A 15,646-nucleotide genomic window follows, 5' to 3' on the forward strand; every position below is an offset into this window, starting at 1 on the left:
TGAAAGTATGCATCTCCTGAGGCACTAGTGCACACACATGTTGAGAGGACTGATCTTTTGTGCATGTTGGGAGGGTTCTTGCCTCCTTCCAGCTGGAACTTGGTATTCGCCCACTCTGGCCTTTGGAGGGGCATCCAGCTGAGAGGAAGCAGCTGGTGCTGCTGCTGGTTTTGCCCATGCTGTTGGTGGTACTGACAATGTGTCCTCAGCTCTTGACCCTCAGAAGAGAGAAAGGTGAAGCTACATAAGCTGTGGTGAAGCCTGACAACAGGAAAGTGCAGCTGAATGTGAGTGAAATACTGGACTGGTGAAGTACCTTCAAAAAAGTTGGCAATCCATTGAGTGATTGAGTGAATGCACTCTCTGCATTAAGAAATGCTTTGAATAGCAGCCTCTCAGTAGCCATGGCTGGAGCTCTTCAGTTTCACTGATCAAAGCCTTCCCAGCCTGTCAGTTTCACTGAAGAAGCTCTTCCTGCTGTGTACCCACCTCAGTGACCCTGGCAAGGAGCAGATGCAGCTTAAGAACCACATGCTATTGGAAAAAGAGATTGAAGGTTTAAAGGGCTCTGAATTACCTTTTCTAATCACCACAGCTGCTCCTCCCAGAAAACATTTATGCTGAACTCACAACCTTTCCAAGGAAAAGCTGGAAGAGGGTAGGATCACATCAAGACACTGACCTGAGGGCGGTTTCTGGGACTTTTCCAGTCTGCATGAGTTGGAACATGCTGCCACAGTGCTGGGAGATGCCTGCTCATTGTTGTTGAAGCAGTTTGGGGATATGATTCCCCGGCATGACTGTGATTGTGTGAAGGCAGGAGTACCTGCAGGCACCACAACTGCAGCAGTGTCCAGTGCCCTGGAGTCAGATAACTGGCCCTGAAATAACAGTAGGAATTGGGAGGACAGCTGTCAGTTTTACAGTCACCAGCCAATGTAGTAACCAACACTGATGATCTTCAGACAATGGTGCAGCGAGAGAGAGATCATATATTGCACCAAGCAGTGACCAGACACAGAGAAGCCATCTAATTATCTCAGGGTCATAACACCATCTTTTGTCAACGCAAAGTAAACGTGTGTTTTCAAGGACTGAAATAACTCCATATTCATCGTGCTGCTGACACTCTGCAATTTGACATTGGACAGCTATAGTTCTGATGCCCTGTTATGGTTTTGCATTGTTCAGCCTTTAAAAAAGAGTCTGAGTGTCGGGAATATGAGTTAATGGTTGTGTTACTGACAAATTTATCATTGGAGCTTGAGATAGTTTATTTTTCCTAGACTCTTTGTAAGTTGAACACATGGGGCTGGCTGTTACTATGTGTTCAGGAAGTGGAATGGAAATAATGGGTGATCACATGCCAGTCTAAGATTCACCATTTCAAAATGCACTAAGCTATTTTGGAATGAGGCTCAAGACTAGCTATCCAAACAGAATCATGACGCCATCTTTACCTTTAAAGAAACAACGTGCCATTGTGCTAAACGTGGAAGTAAATACATTTTGGTCCACTTTAAAGACTGTGGTAGACACTCAGAAGTGGGATAAACAAACTATAGTAAGAAGGGATGTTGAAAAATCATCTGTGAAGGCACGTCTAGCCATGAGCCCTGTCCAATCGCTGATGCTGAATGGAAACATCAGTTGAGGAGTTCTCACTTGTGAAACCTATTGTAAGCGTGATTCATGGTTCAATCCACAGCCACTCATTCTGAGCAAAGATCTCATCAATCATCAAAGATTGCACTGTAGAAACTGAGGTGACGTTCTGTCTACCTATCTTCTTCAACAACAAAGGATGAACGAGACTATTCTATTTTTCTTCCAAGTTTTTAAGGGGAACCTGTGCACAGTTCATTTCTCCAAAATGTCACACTCCTATCCCAGGAAATGCAAGATTCAATCTTTAAATTTTGAGATGACAGTAGGCCTTAGGAATTGCAAATCAGATCTAGAAAGCAAAACATGGTTCAGACCAGTATTCTTATTTTCCGTTTTACTGTTTCTTCATTCAGGGTAGGCCCAGGTCTCCTATTTCGCAGAGAGTTGTACCCAAGAAGACACTTTGGGGACTGCACAGGAATTGCCCGGGAAGTTTCTGTTTCGTTTGGGCAAGAACCCGGCGTCTAGAAACCTCTGAAATTCTGTTTTAAAGTCTGAGACTTTGGAAATTTCCAACTCTCTTAGCAGCATAGTTACCCAGGAAATATTAGAAGGATTAAAAGCAGTTCCAACTCCTGGGTAACTACACTACTGATCCACCTAATCACCCACTGGAATGCCAACTACCCCCTGACAACTCCTCTACTCCCTAACTATCCTCCTGATCGCATGACTAGCCTTTGACTCCCCTCTCGACCACTCACCTCCCCCCATCCCCCACTACAACCCACACCCCTAACTCTTCTTCAACAACCCCACTACCGCCCCAATTACCCCAACACCCAATTACCACCCCCAGCCTCTGACTAACCTCAACCCCTCAGCCAAAGAACTACCCCCTGATAACCCGATGACCAACAATCTGGCATCTCCCAATCACCCAACAACCCATCGCAAGCCAACCTACCCCCTCACCCGCTTCTCTCTGTAGCTTGTCAAAGTGGCTGGGTCATTTAAACTTATGACAGCTAAATGCCATAAAAAGGAGAGTGTGGTTTTGTTTCCCCTGATCCTCCTACATTACGCTGAAGGAGTCCAGGAGCAGATAGTTCCCACACTCCTCAATAGACCTGGATCAGAAATCCAGCCGAGAAATGTGGGGCTCCAGACTAAGGTAACAAAATAGGCGCAGGACGACAATCTGACAGTGATTGTCACTCTGCAGAAGATTCATCCCATGGTGGTTGTAATAAGTGAGGAAGCCCAACTGGAAAGGAATGATATTTATTGTTAAACATGAAATAAAGCCATTACCCTGTGCCATACATACACAAATCTCAACCAGGACACAGTTCTGCAGACCCTTCCCAATATCTGCCTCATAAAGGGCTCAGGTGACAAGTTCCATATGGGCAGGCCATTGCCTGTTACTGAGGGAACTCATATTCAATGAGCCCCACGGGGAAATCGATTAGAAATTCCCATGGAACTCATGGGGGTTATCACAGTGGTAAAATGATGTGCAGGAAACAGGAAGGGGTTGAGCAGTAAACACAAGAAATTTTTGATAATTTGCATATTAATTTATAATAATAAATTTGTCAGGAAATTTGCTTGAACTGTTTTGAGGATCTCAATGTAAACTTTCCCACTGGAGCTGAAATTATCAAGCATTTAGGAACAGAGGAATAGGAGTCCTCCAATCAGTCCCTCAAGCCTTTTCTGCTATTCAAGTAGATCCTGACTGAGATGGACCTCAAATCTATTTACCAGCTGTTGATCCATAGCCCTTGATACCCATAAGGATCTGTTTGAAAACTTCAACTCACACAGCCTTTGGAAAATACCTTTCTGATTGCACGCCCCAATATCCTATCTCTAAATTTAAGATGATGCCTTCCTGTTTGGGACTAGTCCACCTAAGGAAATAATTTATCTAGCTTTCTACTCCATTGAGTTTTTTTTATCATTTAAACACCTCAAGTAAATCACTCCTCAATCTTCTAAACTCAAGGGAGCATCATACGAGTTCAGTCAATCTCACAACTTAACCCTTCAAACATTAGTATAATTCTGTTGAATCTGCATTTTACCCTTCCAAGATCAATGTATCATTTCTCAACTGTGCTGTCCAAAACTGAATGCAATGCCCCAGACTGGGATTTGATCAAGACTCTATACAACAGAACCATGACTTTCTCCCCTTTGTATGCCAACCTCAGAGGTAACTGCCAACATTACATTTGCTTTTTTGGTTAGGAGCATGGACCTGTACCTTTAGTGATCTGCTCCAAATCCCCTTACTCCTCACCATTCCTAGTTTTTTGCCTTTTAGAAAATATTCCATTATGTCTTACTCAGATCCAAAGTGAATGGCCTCACACCTGCCCACGTTGACAGCTGTCTGCCCATGTTTTACCCAAATGTGGGGTTGAATAATTCAGAGGAGGAGGTTGCCTTACCAGAAACCCCATCAGCTTGGAACTGACATACTCGACACCTACTTGCCCCAAAGTCATAAAGCACTGCGGGGCGGACTAACGAGGGCTCCTCATTGGAGTAGAAACCCCACCCTTACCCATAAATCCCAGCATTGACAGGAAGGTGTCAGTGGCCGCTGCCAGACTATAGAAGGAGAAGAAGATTGAGGCCCATGGATCCCTGGAGCAGGTAACTCTGGGGTCTTTGGCAGGGAGCATTTGTGTAAGTTAGGTAGAGGGGTGGAGGGGAGTGGGTGGATTTAAGGGAAGGAGCTTGTAGGAAGGAAGTGAGGAGTGTCCATGGTCAGCAAAGGGCAGCCCCAAAGAGAGATCTCTCTTCCTTCCTGCCCTTTGTACATTTAAGTTCAAAAATTGTGTATCCTGCTCCCACCCTGCTGCCGACATCGAACTTCAAGCTTCTAGGTGTCCAGATCACCAACAACTTGTCCGGTCCTCCACGGCGACGCTGTAGTTAAGAAAGCCCACTAACGCCCCTAATTTCTCAGAAGATTAAGGAAAGTCGGCATGTCTGCTATGACTCTCACCAACTTTTACAGATGGAAAATAGAAAGCATTCTTTCTGGATGTATCACAGCTTGTTATGGTTCTAGCTCTGTTCAAGACCGCAAGAAATTACAAAGGGTTGTGAACGAAGCCCAGTACATCGCTCAAACCAGCCTCACATCCATTGACACTGTCTACACTTCCCGCTGCCTCGGAAAAGCAGCCAGCATAATTAAGGACCCCACGCACCCGGGACATTCTCTCTTTCACCTTCTTCACCTTGGGGGAAAAAGATAAAAAGTCTGAGGTCACATACCAACTGACTCAAGAACTGCTGCCATCAGACTTGAATGGACTTACCTCAAATTAAGTTGATCTTTCTCTACACCCTAGCTATGACTGTAACACCACATTCTGCACTCTCTCGTTTCCTTCTCTATGAACAGTATGCTTTGTATAGCGTGCAAGAAACAATACTTTTCACTGTATACTAATACATGTGACAATAATAAATCAAATCAAATCAAAAACATTTCATGGCATGGGCTGTATATTATCAGGGCCAATTGGTTTGATAACAAGCCTAATTGATCGTTAATTATTAATTTAAATATGACAGTCTGGCTGCCAAATTCGGCATCCACCCACTCCCTGTATTATGGAGGAGAGTTCGGGATTTTGATTTGATTTCATCCCCGTTGATGTAGCATGTCCTGCACTCGCTTCCTGAAGTTGATGATGAAGTCCTTATTTTGTTGACATTGAGGGAGAGATTATTGTTGCCGCACCACTTCAACAGATTCTCTATCTCTTTCCTGTACTCTGTCTCATCATTGTTTGAAATCTGACTCGCAACAGTGGTGTCATCAGAAACTTAAAAATCAAGTTGGAGAGAAATTTGACCACACAGTTATAGGTGTATAAGAAGCATAGTAAGGGGCTGAGGACAGAGTCTTGTGGGGCACCAGTGTTGAGGATGATCATGGAGAAGTTGTTGTTGCTTATCCTTACTGATTGTAGTATGTGGATTAGGAAGGCTAGGATCCAGTCACGGAGGGAGTAACCGAGCCCTAGGCCGCAGAGTTTGGAGATGTGTTTTGTAGGAATAATAGTGTTGAAAGCTGAGCTGTAGTTAATAAATAGTGGGTGGGGTGGGGATGGGGTAGGTGTGGCATCTTGCCCAACTTACGTGTTCCCTGCTAAGGGAAACACACCCACAGTGGGCCCATAAAATTCAGCCCATGGTATTTATGCTCCTGTCTGATTTCCTTCTCCCAACTATACAGCTTACTGAGCCTCCTAACTTAGTGACATTGGAAAACTGGATATACAACTCTCTATTCCTTCATCAAATTCATTGTTGTTTATAGTGAAAAGCCAAGATGCCAATGCATATTTCTGGCAATGGCACTTGTCACATCCTGCCAATCAGAGTGTGGTCTTTGTATCCTATTCTCTGTTTCCTGCCTTCCCAACTCATTAATGTCACAAAGTTACCCAAATTCTCAACTCACTAATCCACACCACAAAGTTACCGCCAATATCAATTCATTAACCCACGTCACAAAGTTACCTACCACCAATATCAACTCAATAACCCACATCACAAAATTACCACCAGTATCAACTCATTAACTCACGTCACAAAGTTATCTCTCCAATCTCAACTCATTATCCCGTGTCACAAAGTTACCTCCAATATCAACTCATTAACCCACGTCACAAAGTTACCTCCAATCTCAACTCAGTAACCCACACCACAACGTTACCTCCAATACCAACTCATTAACCAAAGTCACAAAGTTACCACCAATATCAACACATTAATCAACATCACAAAGTTACCGCCAATCTCAACTCATCAACTAACCCATGTCACAAAGTTACCTCCAATATAAACTCATTAACCCATGTCACAAAGCTATCTCTCCAATCTCAACTCATTAACCCATGTCACAAAGTTACTGCCAATATCAACTCATTAACCCATGTCACAAATGTATCTCCACTATCAACTCATTAACCCATGTCACAAAGTTACCTCCACTATCAACTCATTAACCCATGTCACAAAGTTACCTCCACTATCAACTCATTAACCCATGTCATAAAGTTACCTCCAATCTCAACTCATTATCATTCTGCACAATGGGCTTGGCCCCCTTTGCATTTTTTCAGTTTAGACACTCACAGTATGAAATCAGCACTTGGTAATGCAGAACTTGAGTATTACTGAAAAAAGAGACATGCTTTTTGTCTTGCAATCATCAGGACAGATGTAAGAATGCTAAATTTCAAAGGGAGTCTCACTTTAGACTACACGAGAAAAGAGTATTGATTGCAATCGAGCTCAATTACACTTGCGACATATATATTCAGATGCAAGACTTTGTTCTCAGTAAGCAGAAAGCTCATTGTGCGCTTTTCAAATCAAACAAAAGCAAAGGGAAATAATAATTCCCTGGTTCATTGTCCATGGCAATGCAATCAGAGTGTGCTTGCCAACCAATTAGCACCCTTTGACATTTGCTGCTCCTTTGAAATTTTGTATTCTTGCTTCTGTCCTGATGGGTGCAAGACAAAAAGCTTCAACAGCATGTTCCTTTTATCAGGATTGTTTACAATATAATAAATCAGTGAACTACAAGACCTGTGACTAGCAAATGAATGAGAACTTTGGCTATAATATTGATTTCAAATGTGCAGTCACTCAAAGCAGTTATTTTTTATTAACATAATTTGAGAAAAATTGATCAATCTGTTTGTTCCCTTTTACCATTCCAGGAAAATGCCATAAATGGTGACCACGTTTGGCTGGAAACGAATGTCTCTGGAGACTACTGTTACCTTGGAGAAGAGAACTGTTTAGTGAAGATAACTGTGAGTCAACTCAAGGGAAACTGAATTGAACTGGAACTGTCAGTAGGCCAGAGAGAGCAACCTAGTGAAGTTCAATGAATAAACTCGATGTCGCACTGTTCATAAATATTGTTAACAATTAGATTGGCCAACATGTACAAAACATTTGTAAATAAACGAGAAAGAGTACATTGGATAATAAACTATGTAGAGCTCAAATGAGTAAATCAGAGTAACTGTAGTGAAGATCACTGTGTAAATCGGAGAGTGACTGTAGTGAAGATCACTGTGTACATCAGAGAGTGACTGTAGTGAAGATCACTGCGTAAATCGGAGAATGACTGTAGTGAAGATCACTGTGTAAATCAGAGAGTGACTGGAGTCAAGATCACTGTGTAAACGAGAGAGTGACTGTAGTGAAGATCACTGCGTAAATCGGAGAGTGACTGTAGTGAAGGTCATTGTGTAAATCAGAGTCACTGTAGTGAAGATCACTGTGTAAATCGGAGAGTGACTGTCGGGAAGATCACTTGTAAATCAGAGAGTGACTGTAGTGAATGTCATTGTGCAAATCAGAGAGTGACTGTAGTGAAGCTCACACTGTAAATCAGAGAGTGACTAGTGAAGATCACTGTCTCAACCAGAGACTGACTGGAGTCAAGATCACTGTGTAAATCAGAGGGTGACTGTAGTGAAGATCACTGCGTAAATCGGAGAGTGACTGTCGTAAAGATCACTGCGTAAATCGGAGAATGATTGTGGTGAAGATCACTGTGTAAATCAGAGAGTGACTGGAGTCAAGATCACTGTGTAAATGAGAGAGTGACTGTAGTGAAGATCACTGCGTAAATCGGAGAGTGACTGTCGTGAAGATCACTGTGGAAATCAGAGAGTGACTGTAGTGAAGGTCACTGTGTAAATCGGAGAGTGACTGTCGTGAAGATCACTGTGTAAATCAGAGAGTGACTGTAGTGAAGATCACTGTGTAAATCAGAGAGTGACTGCAGTGAAGGTCATTGTGTAAATCAGACAGTGACTGGAGTGAAGATCACTGATTAAATCAGAGAGTGACTAGTGAAGGTCATTTTGTAAATCTGAGAGTGACTGTAGTGAAGATTACTGTAAATCAGAGATTGATGGTAGTGAAGATCACTGCGTAAATCAGAGAGCGATTGTGATGATCACTGTGTAAATCAGAGCATGACTGTAGTGAAGATCACTGTGTGAATCAGAGTGTCTAGTGAAGATCACTGTGGAAATCAGAGAGTGACTGTAGTGAAGCTCACAGTGTAAATCAGAGAGTGACTGTAGAGAAAATACTGTCAATCAGAGAGTGACTGTAGTGAAGATCACTGTGTAAATCAGAGAGTGACTGTAGTGAAGATCACTGTGTAAATCAGAGAGTGACATCAGTGAAGATCACTGTATATCAGATAGTGACTGCAGTGAAGATCACTGTGTAAATCAGCAAGTGACAGTAGTGAAGATCACTGTGTAAATCAGAGAGTGACTCGCGTGAAGATCACTGTGTAAATCAGCCAAGGACTGCAGTGAAGATCACTGTGTAAATCGGAGAGTGATTGTGATGAAGATCACTGTGTAAATCAGAGTGTGATTGTGATGAAGATTACTGTGTAAACCGGTGAGTGACTGTTGTGAAGATCACTGTGCAAATCAGAGAGTGACTGTAGTCAAGATCACTGTGTGAATCAGAGAGTGACCTGTGATGATCACTGTGTGAATCTGAGAGTGACTTGTGATGATCACTGTGTAAATCAGAGAGTGACTGTAGTGAAGATCACTGTGTAAATCAGAGAGTGACTGTAGTGAAGGTCACTGTGTAAATCAGAGAGTTACTGCAGTGAAGATCACTGTGTAAATCAGAGAGTGACTCTCGTGAAGATCACTGTGTAAATCAGGGAGTGACTGTAGTGAAGATCACTGTGTACATCAGATAGTGACTGCAGTGAAGATCACTGTGTAAATCAAGGAGTGACTGTAGTGAAGATCACTGTGTAAATCAGAGAGTGACTGTCGTGAAGATCACGGTGTAAATCAGGGAGTGACTGTAGTGAAGATCACTGTGTAAATCAGATAGTGACTGCAGTGAAGATCACTGTGTAAATCAGCTGGTGACTGGGGTGAAGATCACTGTGTAAATCGGAGAGTGACTGTAGTGATGATTACTGTAAATCAGAGAGTGACTGTAGTGAAGCTCACAGTGTAAATCAGAGAGTGACTGTAGTGATGATCACTGTGTAAATCAGAGAGTGACTGTAGTGATGATCACTGTGTAAATCAGAGAGTGACTGTAGTGAAGATCACTGTGTAAATCAGAGAGTGACTTGTGATGATCACTGTGTAAATCAGAGAGTGACTGCAGTGAAGATCACTGTGTAAATCGGAGAGTGACTGTAGTGAAGGTCACTCTATTAATCGGAGAGTGGCTGCAGTGACGAACACTGTGTAAAGCAGCGAGTGACTGAAGTGAAGCTCACTGTGTACATCAGAGAGCGACTGTAGTCAAGATAACTGTATAAATCGGAGAGTTACTGTCGTGAAGATCACTGTGTAAATCAGAGAGTGACTGTAGTGAAGATCACTGTAATTCAGAGAGTGACTGTAGTGAAGGTCACTGTGTATATCAGAGAGTGACTGCAGGGAATATCACTGTGTAAATCAGGGAGTGACTGTAGTGAAGGTCACTGTGTAAATCGGAGAGTGACTGTCGTGAAGATTACTGTAAATCAGAGAGTGACTGTAGTGAACATCACTGTGTAAATCAGCGAGTGACTGTAGTGAAGATCACTGTGTAAATCAGATAGTGACTGTAGTGAACATCACTGTGTAAATCAGTTAGTGACTGTAGTGAAGATCACTGTGTAAATCGGAGAGTGACTGTCGTGAAGATTACTGTAAATCAGAGAGTGACAGTAGTGAACATCACTGTGTAAATCAGTTAGTGACTGTAGTGAACATCACTGTGTAAATCAGCGAGTGACTGTAGTGAAGATCACTGTGTAAATCGGAGAGTGACTGTCGTGAAGATTACTGTAAATCAGAGAGTGACTGCAGTGAAGATCACTGTAAATCAGAGAGTGACTGTAGTGAAGATCACTGTGTAATTCAGAGAGTGTCTGTAGTGAAGGTCACTCTGTTAATCGCAGAGTCGCTGCAGTGACGAACACTGTGTAAAGCAGCTAGTGACTGAAGTGAAGATCACCGTGTAAATCAGAGAGTGACTGTAGTCAAGATAACTGTATGAATCGGAGAGTTACTGCAGTGAAGATCACTGTGTAAATCAGGGAATGACTGCAGTGAAGGTCATTGTGTAAATCAGACAGTGACTGGAGTGAAGATCACTGATTAAATCAGAGAGTGACTAGTGAAGGTCATTTTGTAAATCTGAGAGTGACTGTAGTGAAGATTACTGTAAATCAGAGAGTGATGGTAGTGAAGATCACTGCGTAAATCAGAGAGCGATTGTGATGATCACTGTGTAAATCAGAGCATGACTGTAGTGAAGATCACTGTGTGAATCAGAGAGTGTCTAGTGAAGATCACTGTGGAAATCAGAGAGTGACTGCAGTGAAGCTCACAGTGTAAATCAGAGAGTGACTGTAGAGAAAATACTGTAAATCAGAGAGTGACTGTAGTGAAGATCACTGTGTAAATCAGAGGGTGACTGTAGTGAAGATCACTGTGTAAATCAGCTAGTGACTGTAGTGAAGATCACTGTGTAAATCAGAGAGTGACTTCAGTGAAGATCACTGTATATCAGATAGTGACTGCAGTGAAGATCACTGTGTAAATCAGCAAGTGACAGTAGTGAAGATCACTGTGTAAATCAGAGAGTGACTCTCGTGAAGATTACTGTGTAAATCAGCCAAGGACTGCAGTGAAGATCACTGTGTAAATCGGAGAGTGATTGTGATGAAGATCACTGTGTAAATCAGAGTGTGATTGTGATGAAGATTACTGTGTAAACCGGTGAGTGACTGTTGTGAAGATCACTGTGCAAATCAGAGAGTGACTGTAGTCAAGATCACTGTGTGAATCAGAGAGTGACTTGTGATGATCACTGTGTGAATCAGAGAGTGACTTGTGATGATCACTGTGTAAATCAGAGAGTGACTGTAGTGAAGATCACTGTGTAAATCAGAGAGTGACTGTAGTGAAGCTCACAGTGTAAATCAGAGAGTGACTGTAGTGATGATCACTGTGTAAATCAGAGAGTGACTGTAGTGATGATCACTGTGTAAATCAGAGAGTGACTGTAGTGAAGATCACTGTGTAAATCAGAGAGTGACTTGTGATGATCACTGTGTAAATCAGAGAGTGACTGCAGTGAAGATCACTGTGTAAATCGGAGAGTGACTGTAGTGAAGGTCACTCTATTAATCGGAGAGTGGCTGCAGTGACGAACACTGTGTAAAGCAGCGAGTGACTGAAGTGAAGCTCACTGTGTACATCAGAGAGCGACTGTAGTCAAGATAACTGTATAAATCGGAGAGTTACTGTCGTGAAGATCACTGTGTAAATCAGAGAGTGACTGTAGTGAAGATCACTGTGTAATTCAGAGAGTGACTGTAGTGAAGGTCACTGTGTATATCAGAGAGTGACTGCAGGGAATATCACTGTGTAAATCAGGGAGTGACTGTAGTGAAGGTCACTGTGTAAATCGGAGAGTGACTGTCGTGAAGATTACTGTAAATCAGAGAGTGACTGTAGTGAACATCACTGTGTAAATCAGCGAGTGACTGTAGTGAAGATCACTGTGTAAATCAGATAGTGACTGTAGTGAACATCACTGTGTAAATCAGTTAGTGACTGTAGTGAAGATCACTGTGTAAATCGGAGAGTGACTGTCGTGAAGATTACTGTAAATCAGAGAGTGACAGTAGTGAACATCACTGTGTAAATCAGTTAGTGACTGTAGTGAACATCACTGTGTAAATCAGCGAGTGACTGTAGTGAAGATCACTGTGTAAATCGGAGAGTGACTGTCGTGAAGATTACTGTAAATCAGAGAGTGACTGCAGTGAAGATCACTGTAAATCAGAGAGTGACTGTAGTGAAGATCACTGTGTAATTCAGAGAGTGTCTGTAGTGAAGGTCACTCTGTTAATCGCAGAGTCGCTGCAGTGACGAACACTGTGTAAAGCAGCTAGTGACTGAAGTGAAGATCACCGTGTAAATCAGAGAGTGACTGTAGTCAAGATAACTGTATGAATCGGAGAGTTACTGCAGTGAAGATCACTGTGTAAATCAGGGAATGACTGCAGTGAAGGTCATTGTGGAAATCAGACAGTGACTGGAGTGAAGATCACTGATTAAATCAGAGAGTGACTAGTGAAGGTCATTTTGTAAATCTGAGAGTGACTGTAGTGAAGATTACTGTAAATCAGAGAGTGATGGTAGTGAAGATCACTGCGTAAATCAGAGAGCGATTGTGATGATCACTGTGTAAATCAGAGCATGACTGTAGTGAAGATCACTGTGTGAATCAGAGAGTGTCTAGTGAAGATCACTGTGGAAATCAGAGAGTGACTGCAGTGAAGCTCACAGTGTAAATCAGAGAGTGACTGTAGAGAAAATACTGTAAATCAGAGAGTGACTGTAGTGAAGATCACTGTGTAAATCAGAGGGTGACTGTAGTGAAGATCACTGTGTAAATCAGCTAGTGACTGTAGTGAAGATCACTGTGTAAATCAGAGAGTGACTTCAGTGAAGATCACTGTATATCAGATAGTGACTGCAGTGAAGATCACTGTGTAAATCAGCAAGTGACAGTAGTGAAGATCACTGTGTAAATCAGAGAGTGACTCTCGTGAAGATCACTGTGTAAATCAGCCAAGGACTGCAGTGAAGATCACTGTGTAAATCGGAGAGTGATTGTGATGAAGATCACTGTGTAAATCAGAGTGTGATTGTGATGAAGATTACTGTGTAAACCGGTGAGTGACTGTTGTGAAGATCACTGTGCAAATCAGAGAGTGACTGTAGTCAAGATCACTGTGTGAATCAGAGAGTGACTTGTGATGATCACTGTGTGAATCAGAGAGTGACTTGTGATGATCACTGTGTAAATCAGAGAGTGACTGTAGTGAAGATCACTGTGTAAATCAGAGAGTGACTGTAGTGAAGATCACTGTGTAAATCAGGGAGTGACATGTGCTGATCACTGTGTAAATCAGAGAGTGACTGTAGTGAAGATCACTGTGTAAATCAGAGAGTGACTGTAGTGAAGATCACTGTGTAAATCAGGGAGTGACATGTGCTGATCACTGTGTAAATCAGAGAGTGACTCTCGTGAAGATCACTGTGTAAATCAGGGAGTGACTGTAGTGAAGATCACTGTGTACATCAGAGAGTGACTGTAGTGAAGATCACTGTGTAAATCAGAGAGTGACTGTAGTGAAGATCACTGTGTAAATCAGAGAGTGACTGTCGTGAAGATCACGGTGTAAATCAGGGAGTGACTGTAGTGAAGATCACTGTAAATCAGATAGTGACTGCAGTGAAGATCACTGTGTAAATCAGCTGGTGACTGGGGTGAAGATCACTGTGTAAATCGGAGAGTGACTGTAGTGATGATTACTGTAAATCAGAGAGTGACTGTAGTGAAGATCACTATGTAAATCAGAGAGTGACTTGTGATGATCACCGTGTAAATTAGAGAGTGACTGTAGTGAAGCTCACAGTGTAAATCAGAGAGTGATTGTAGTGATGTTCACTGTGTAAATCAGAGAGTGACTGTAGTGAAGATCACTGTGTAAATCAGAGAGTGACTGTATTGAGGATCACGGTGTAAATCAGGGAGTGACTGTAGTGAAGATCACTGTGTAAATCAGAGAGTGACTGCAGTGAAGATCACTGTGGAAATCAGGGAGTGACTTGTGCTGATCACTGTGTAAATCAGAGAGTGACTGTAGTGAAGATCACTGTGTAAATCAGAGAGTGACTGTAGTGAAGATCACTGTGTAAATCAGGGAGTGTCATGTGCTGATCACTGTGTAAATCAGAGAGTGACTGTCGTGAAGATCACTGTGTAAATCAGGGAGTGACTTGTGCTGATCACTGTGTAAATCAGAGAGTGACTGTAGTGAAGATCACTGTGTAAATCAGAGAGTGACTGTAGTGAAGATCACTGTGTAATTCAGAGAGTGTCTGTAGTGAAGGTCACTCTGTTAATCGCAGAGTCGCTGCAGTGACGAACACTGTGGAAAGCAGCTAGTGACTGAAGTGAAGATCACCGTGTAAATCAGAGAGTGACTGTAGTCAAGATAACTGTATAAATCGGAGAGTTACTGCAGTGAAGATCACTGTGGAAATCAGGGAGTGACTGCAGTGAAGGTCATTGTGTAAATCAGACAGTGACTGGAGTGAAGATCACTGATTAAATCAGAGAGTGACTAGTGAAGGTCATTTTGTAAATCTGAGAGTGACTGTAGTGAAGATTACTGTAAATCAGAGAGTGATGGTAGTGAAGATCACTGCGTAAATCAGAGAGCGATTGTGATGATCACTGTGTAAATCAGAGCATGACTGTAGTGAAGATCACTGTGTGAATCAGAGAGTGTCTAGTGAAGATCACTGTGGAAATCAGAGAGTGACTGTAGTGAAGCTCACAGTGTAAATCAGAGATTGACTGTAGAGAAAATACTGTAAATCAGAGAGTGACTGTAGTGAAGATCACTGTGTAAATCAGAGAGTGACTTCAGTGAAGATCACTGTATATCAGATAGTGACTGCAGTGAAGATCACTGTGTAAATCAGCAAGTGACAGTAGTGAAGATCACTGTGTAAATCAGAGAGAGACTCTCGTGCAGATCACTGTGTAAATCAGCCAAGGACTGCAGTGAAGATCACTGTGTAAATCGGAGAGTGATTGTGATGAAGATCACTGTGTAAATCAGAGTGTGATTGTGATGATGATTACTGTGTAAACCGGTGAGTGACTGTTGTGAAGATCACTGTGCAAATCAGAGAGTGACTGTAGTCAAGATCACTGTGTGAATCAGAGAGTGACTTGTGATGATCACTGTGTGAATCAGAGAGTGACTTGTGATGATCACTGTGTAAATCAGAGAGTGACTGTAGTGAAGATCACTGTGTAAATAAGAGAGTGACTGTAGTGAAGATCACTGTGTAAATTAGAGAGTGACTGTAGTGAAGTTCACTGTGTAAATCAG

At 42.3% G+C, this 15,646-nt stretch overlaps 1 protein-coding gene across 1 annotated transcript in view; it reads left to right on the forward strand.

Annotated features, from left to right (window-relative positions):
- The window catches only part of LOC144499231 (diacylglycerol kinase iota-like), a 207,635-nt gene that overhangs the window by 35,334 nt on the left and 156,655 nt on the right, over nt 1-15,646 (forward strand). Inside the window, exon 3 of the mRNA XM_078221349.1 lies at nt 7,377-7,472. Within this exon, the coding sequence (XP_078077475.1) occupies nt 7,377-7,472 (96 nt within the window). The remainder of the gene's footprint in view (nt 1-7,376; nt 7,473-15,646) is intronic.

This window comes from Mustelus asterias, chromosome 9, assembly GCF_964213995.1.
Source record: "Mustelus asterias chromosome 9, sMusAst1.hap1.1, whole genome shotgun sequence".
Lineage (NCBI taxonomy): Eukaryota > Metazoa > Chordata > Chondrichthyes > Carcharhiniformes > Triakidae > Mustelus > Mustelus asterias.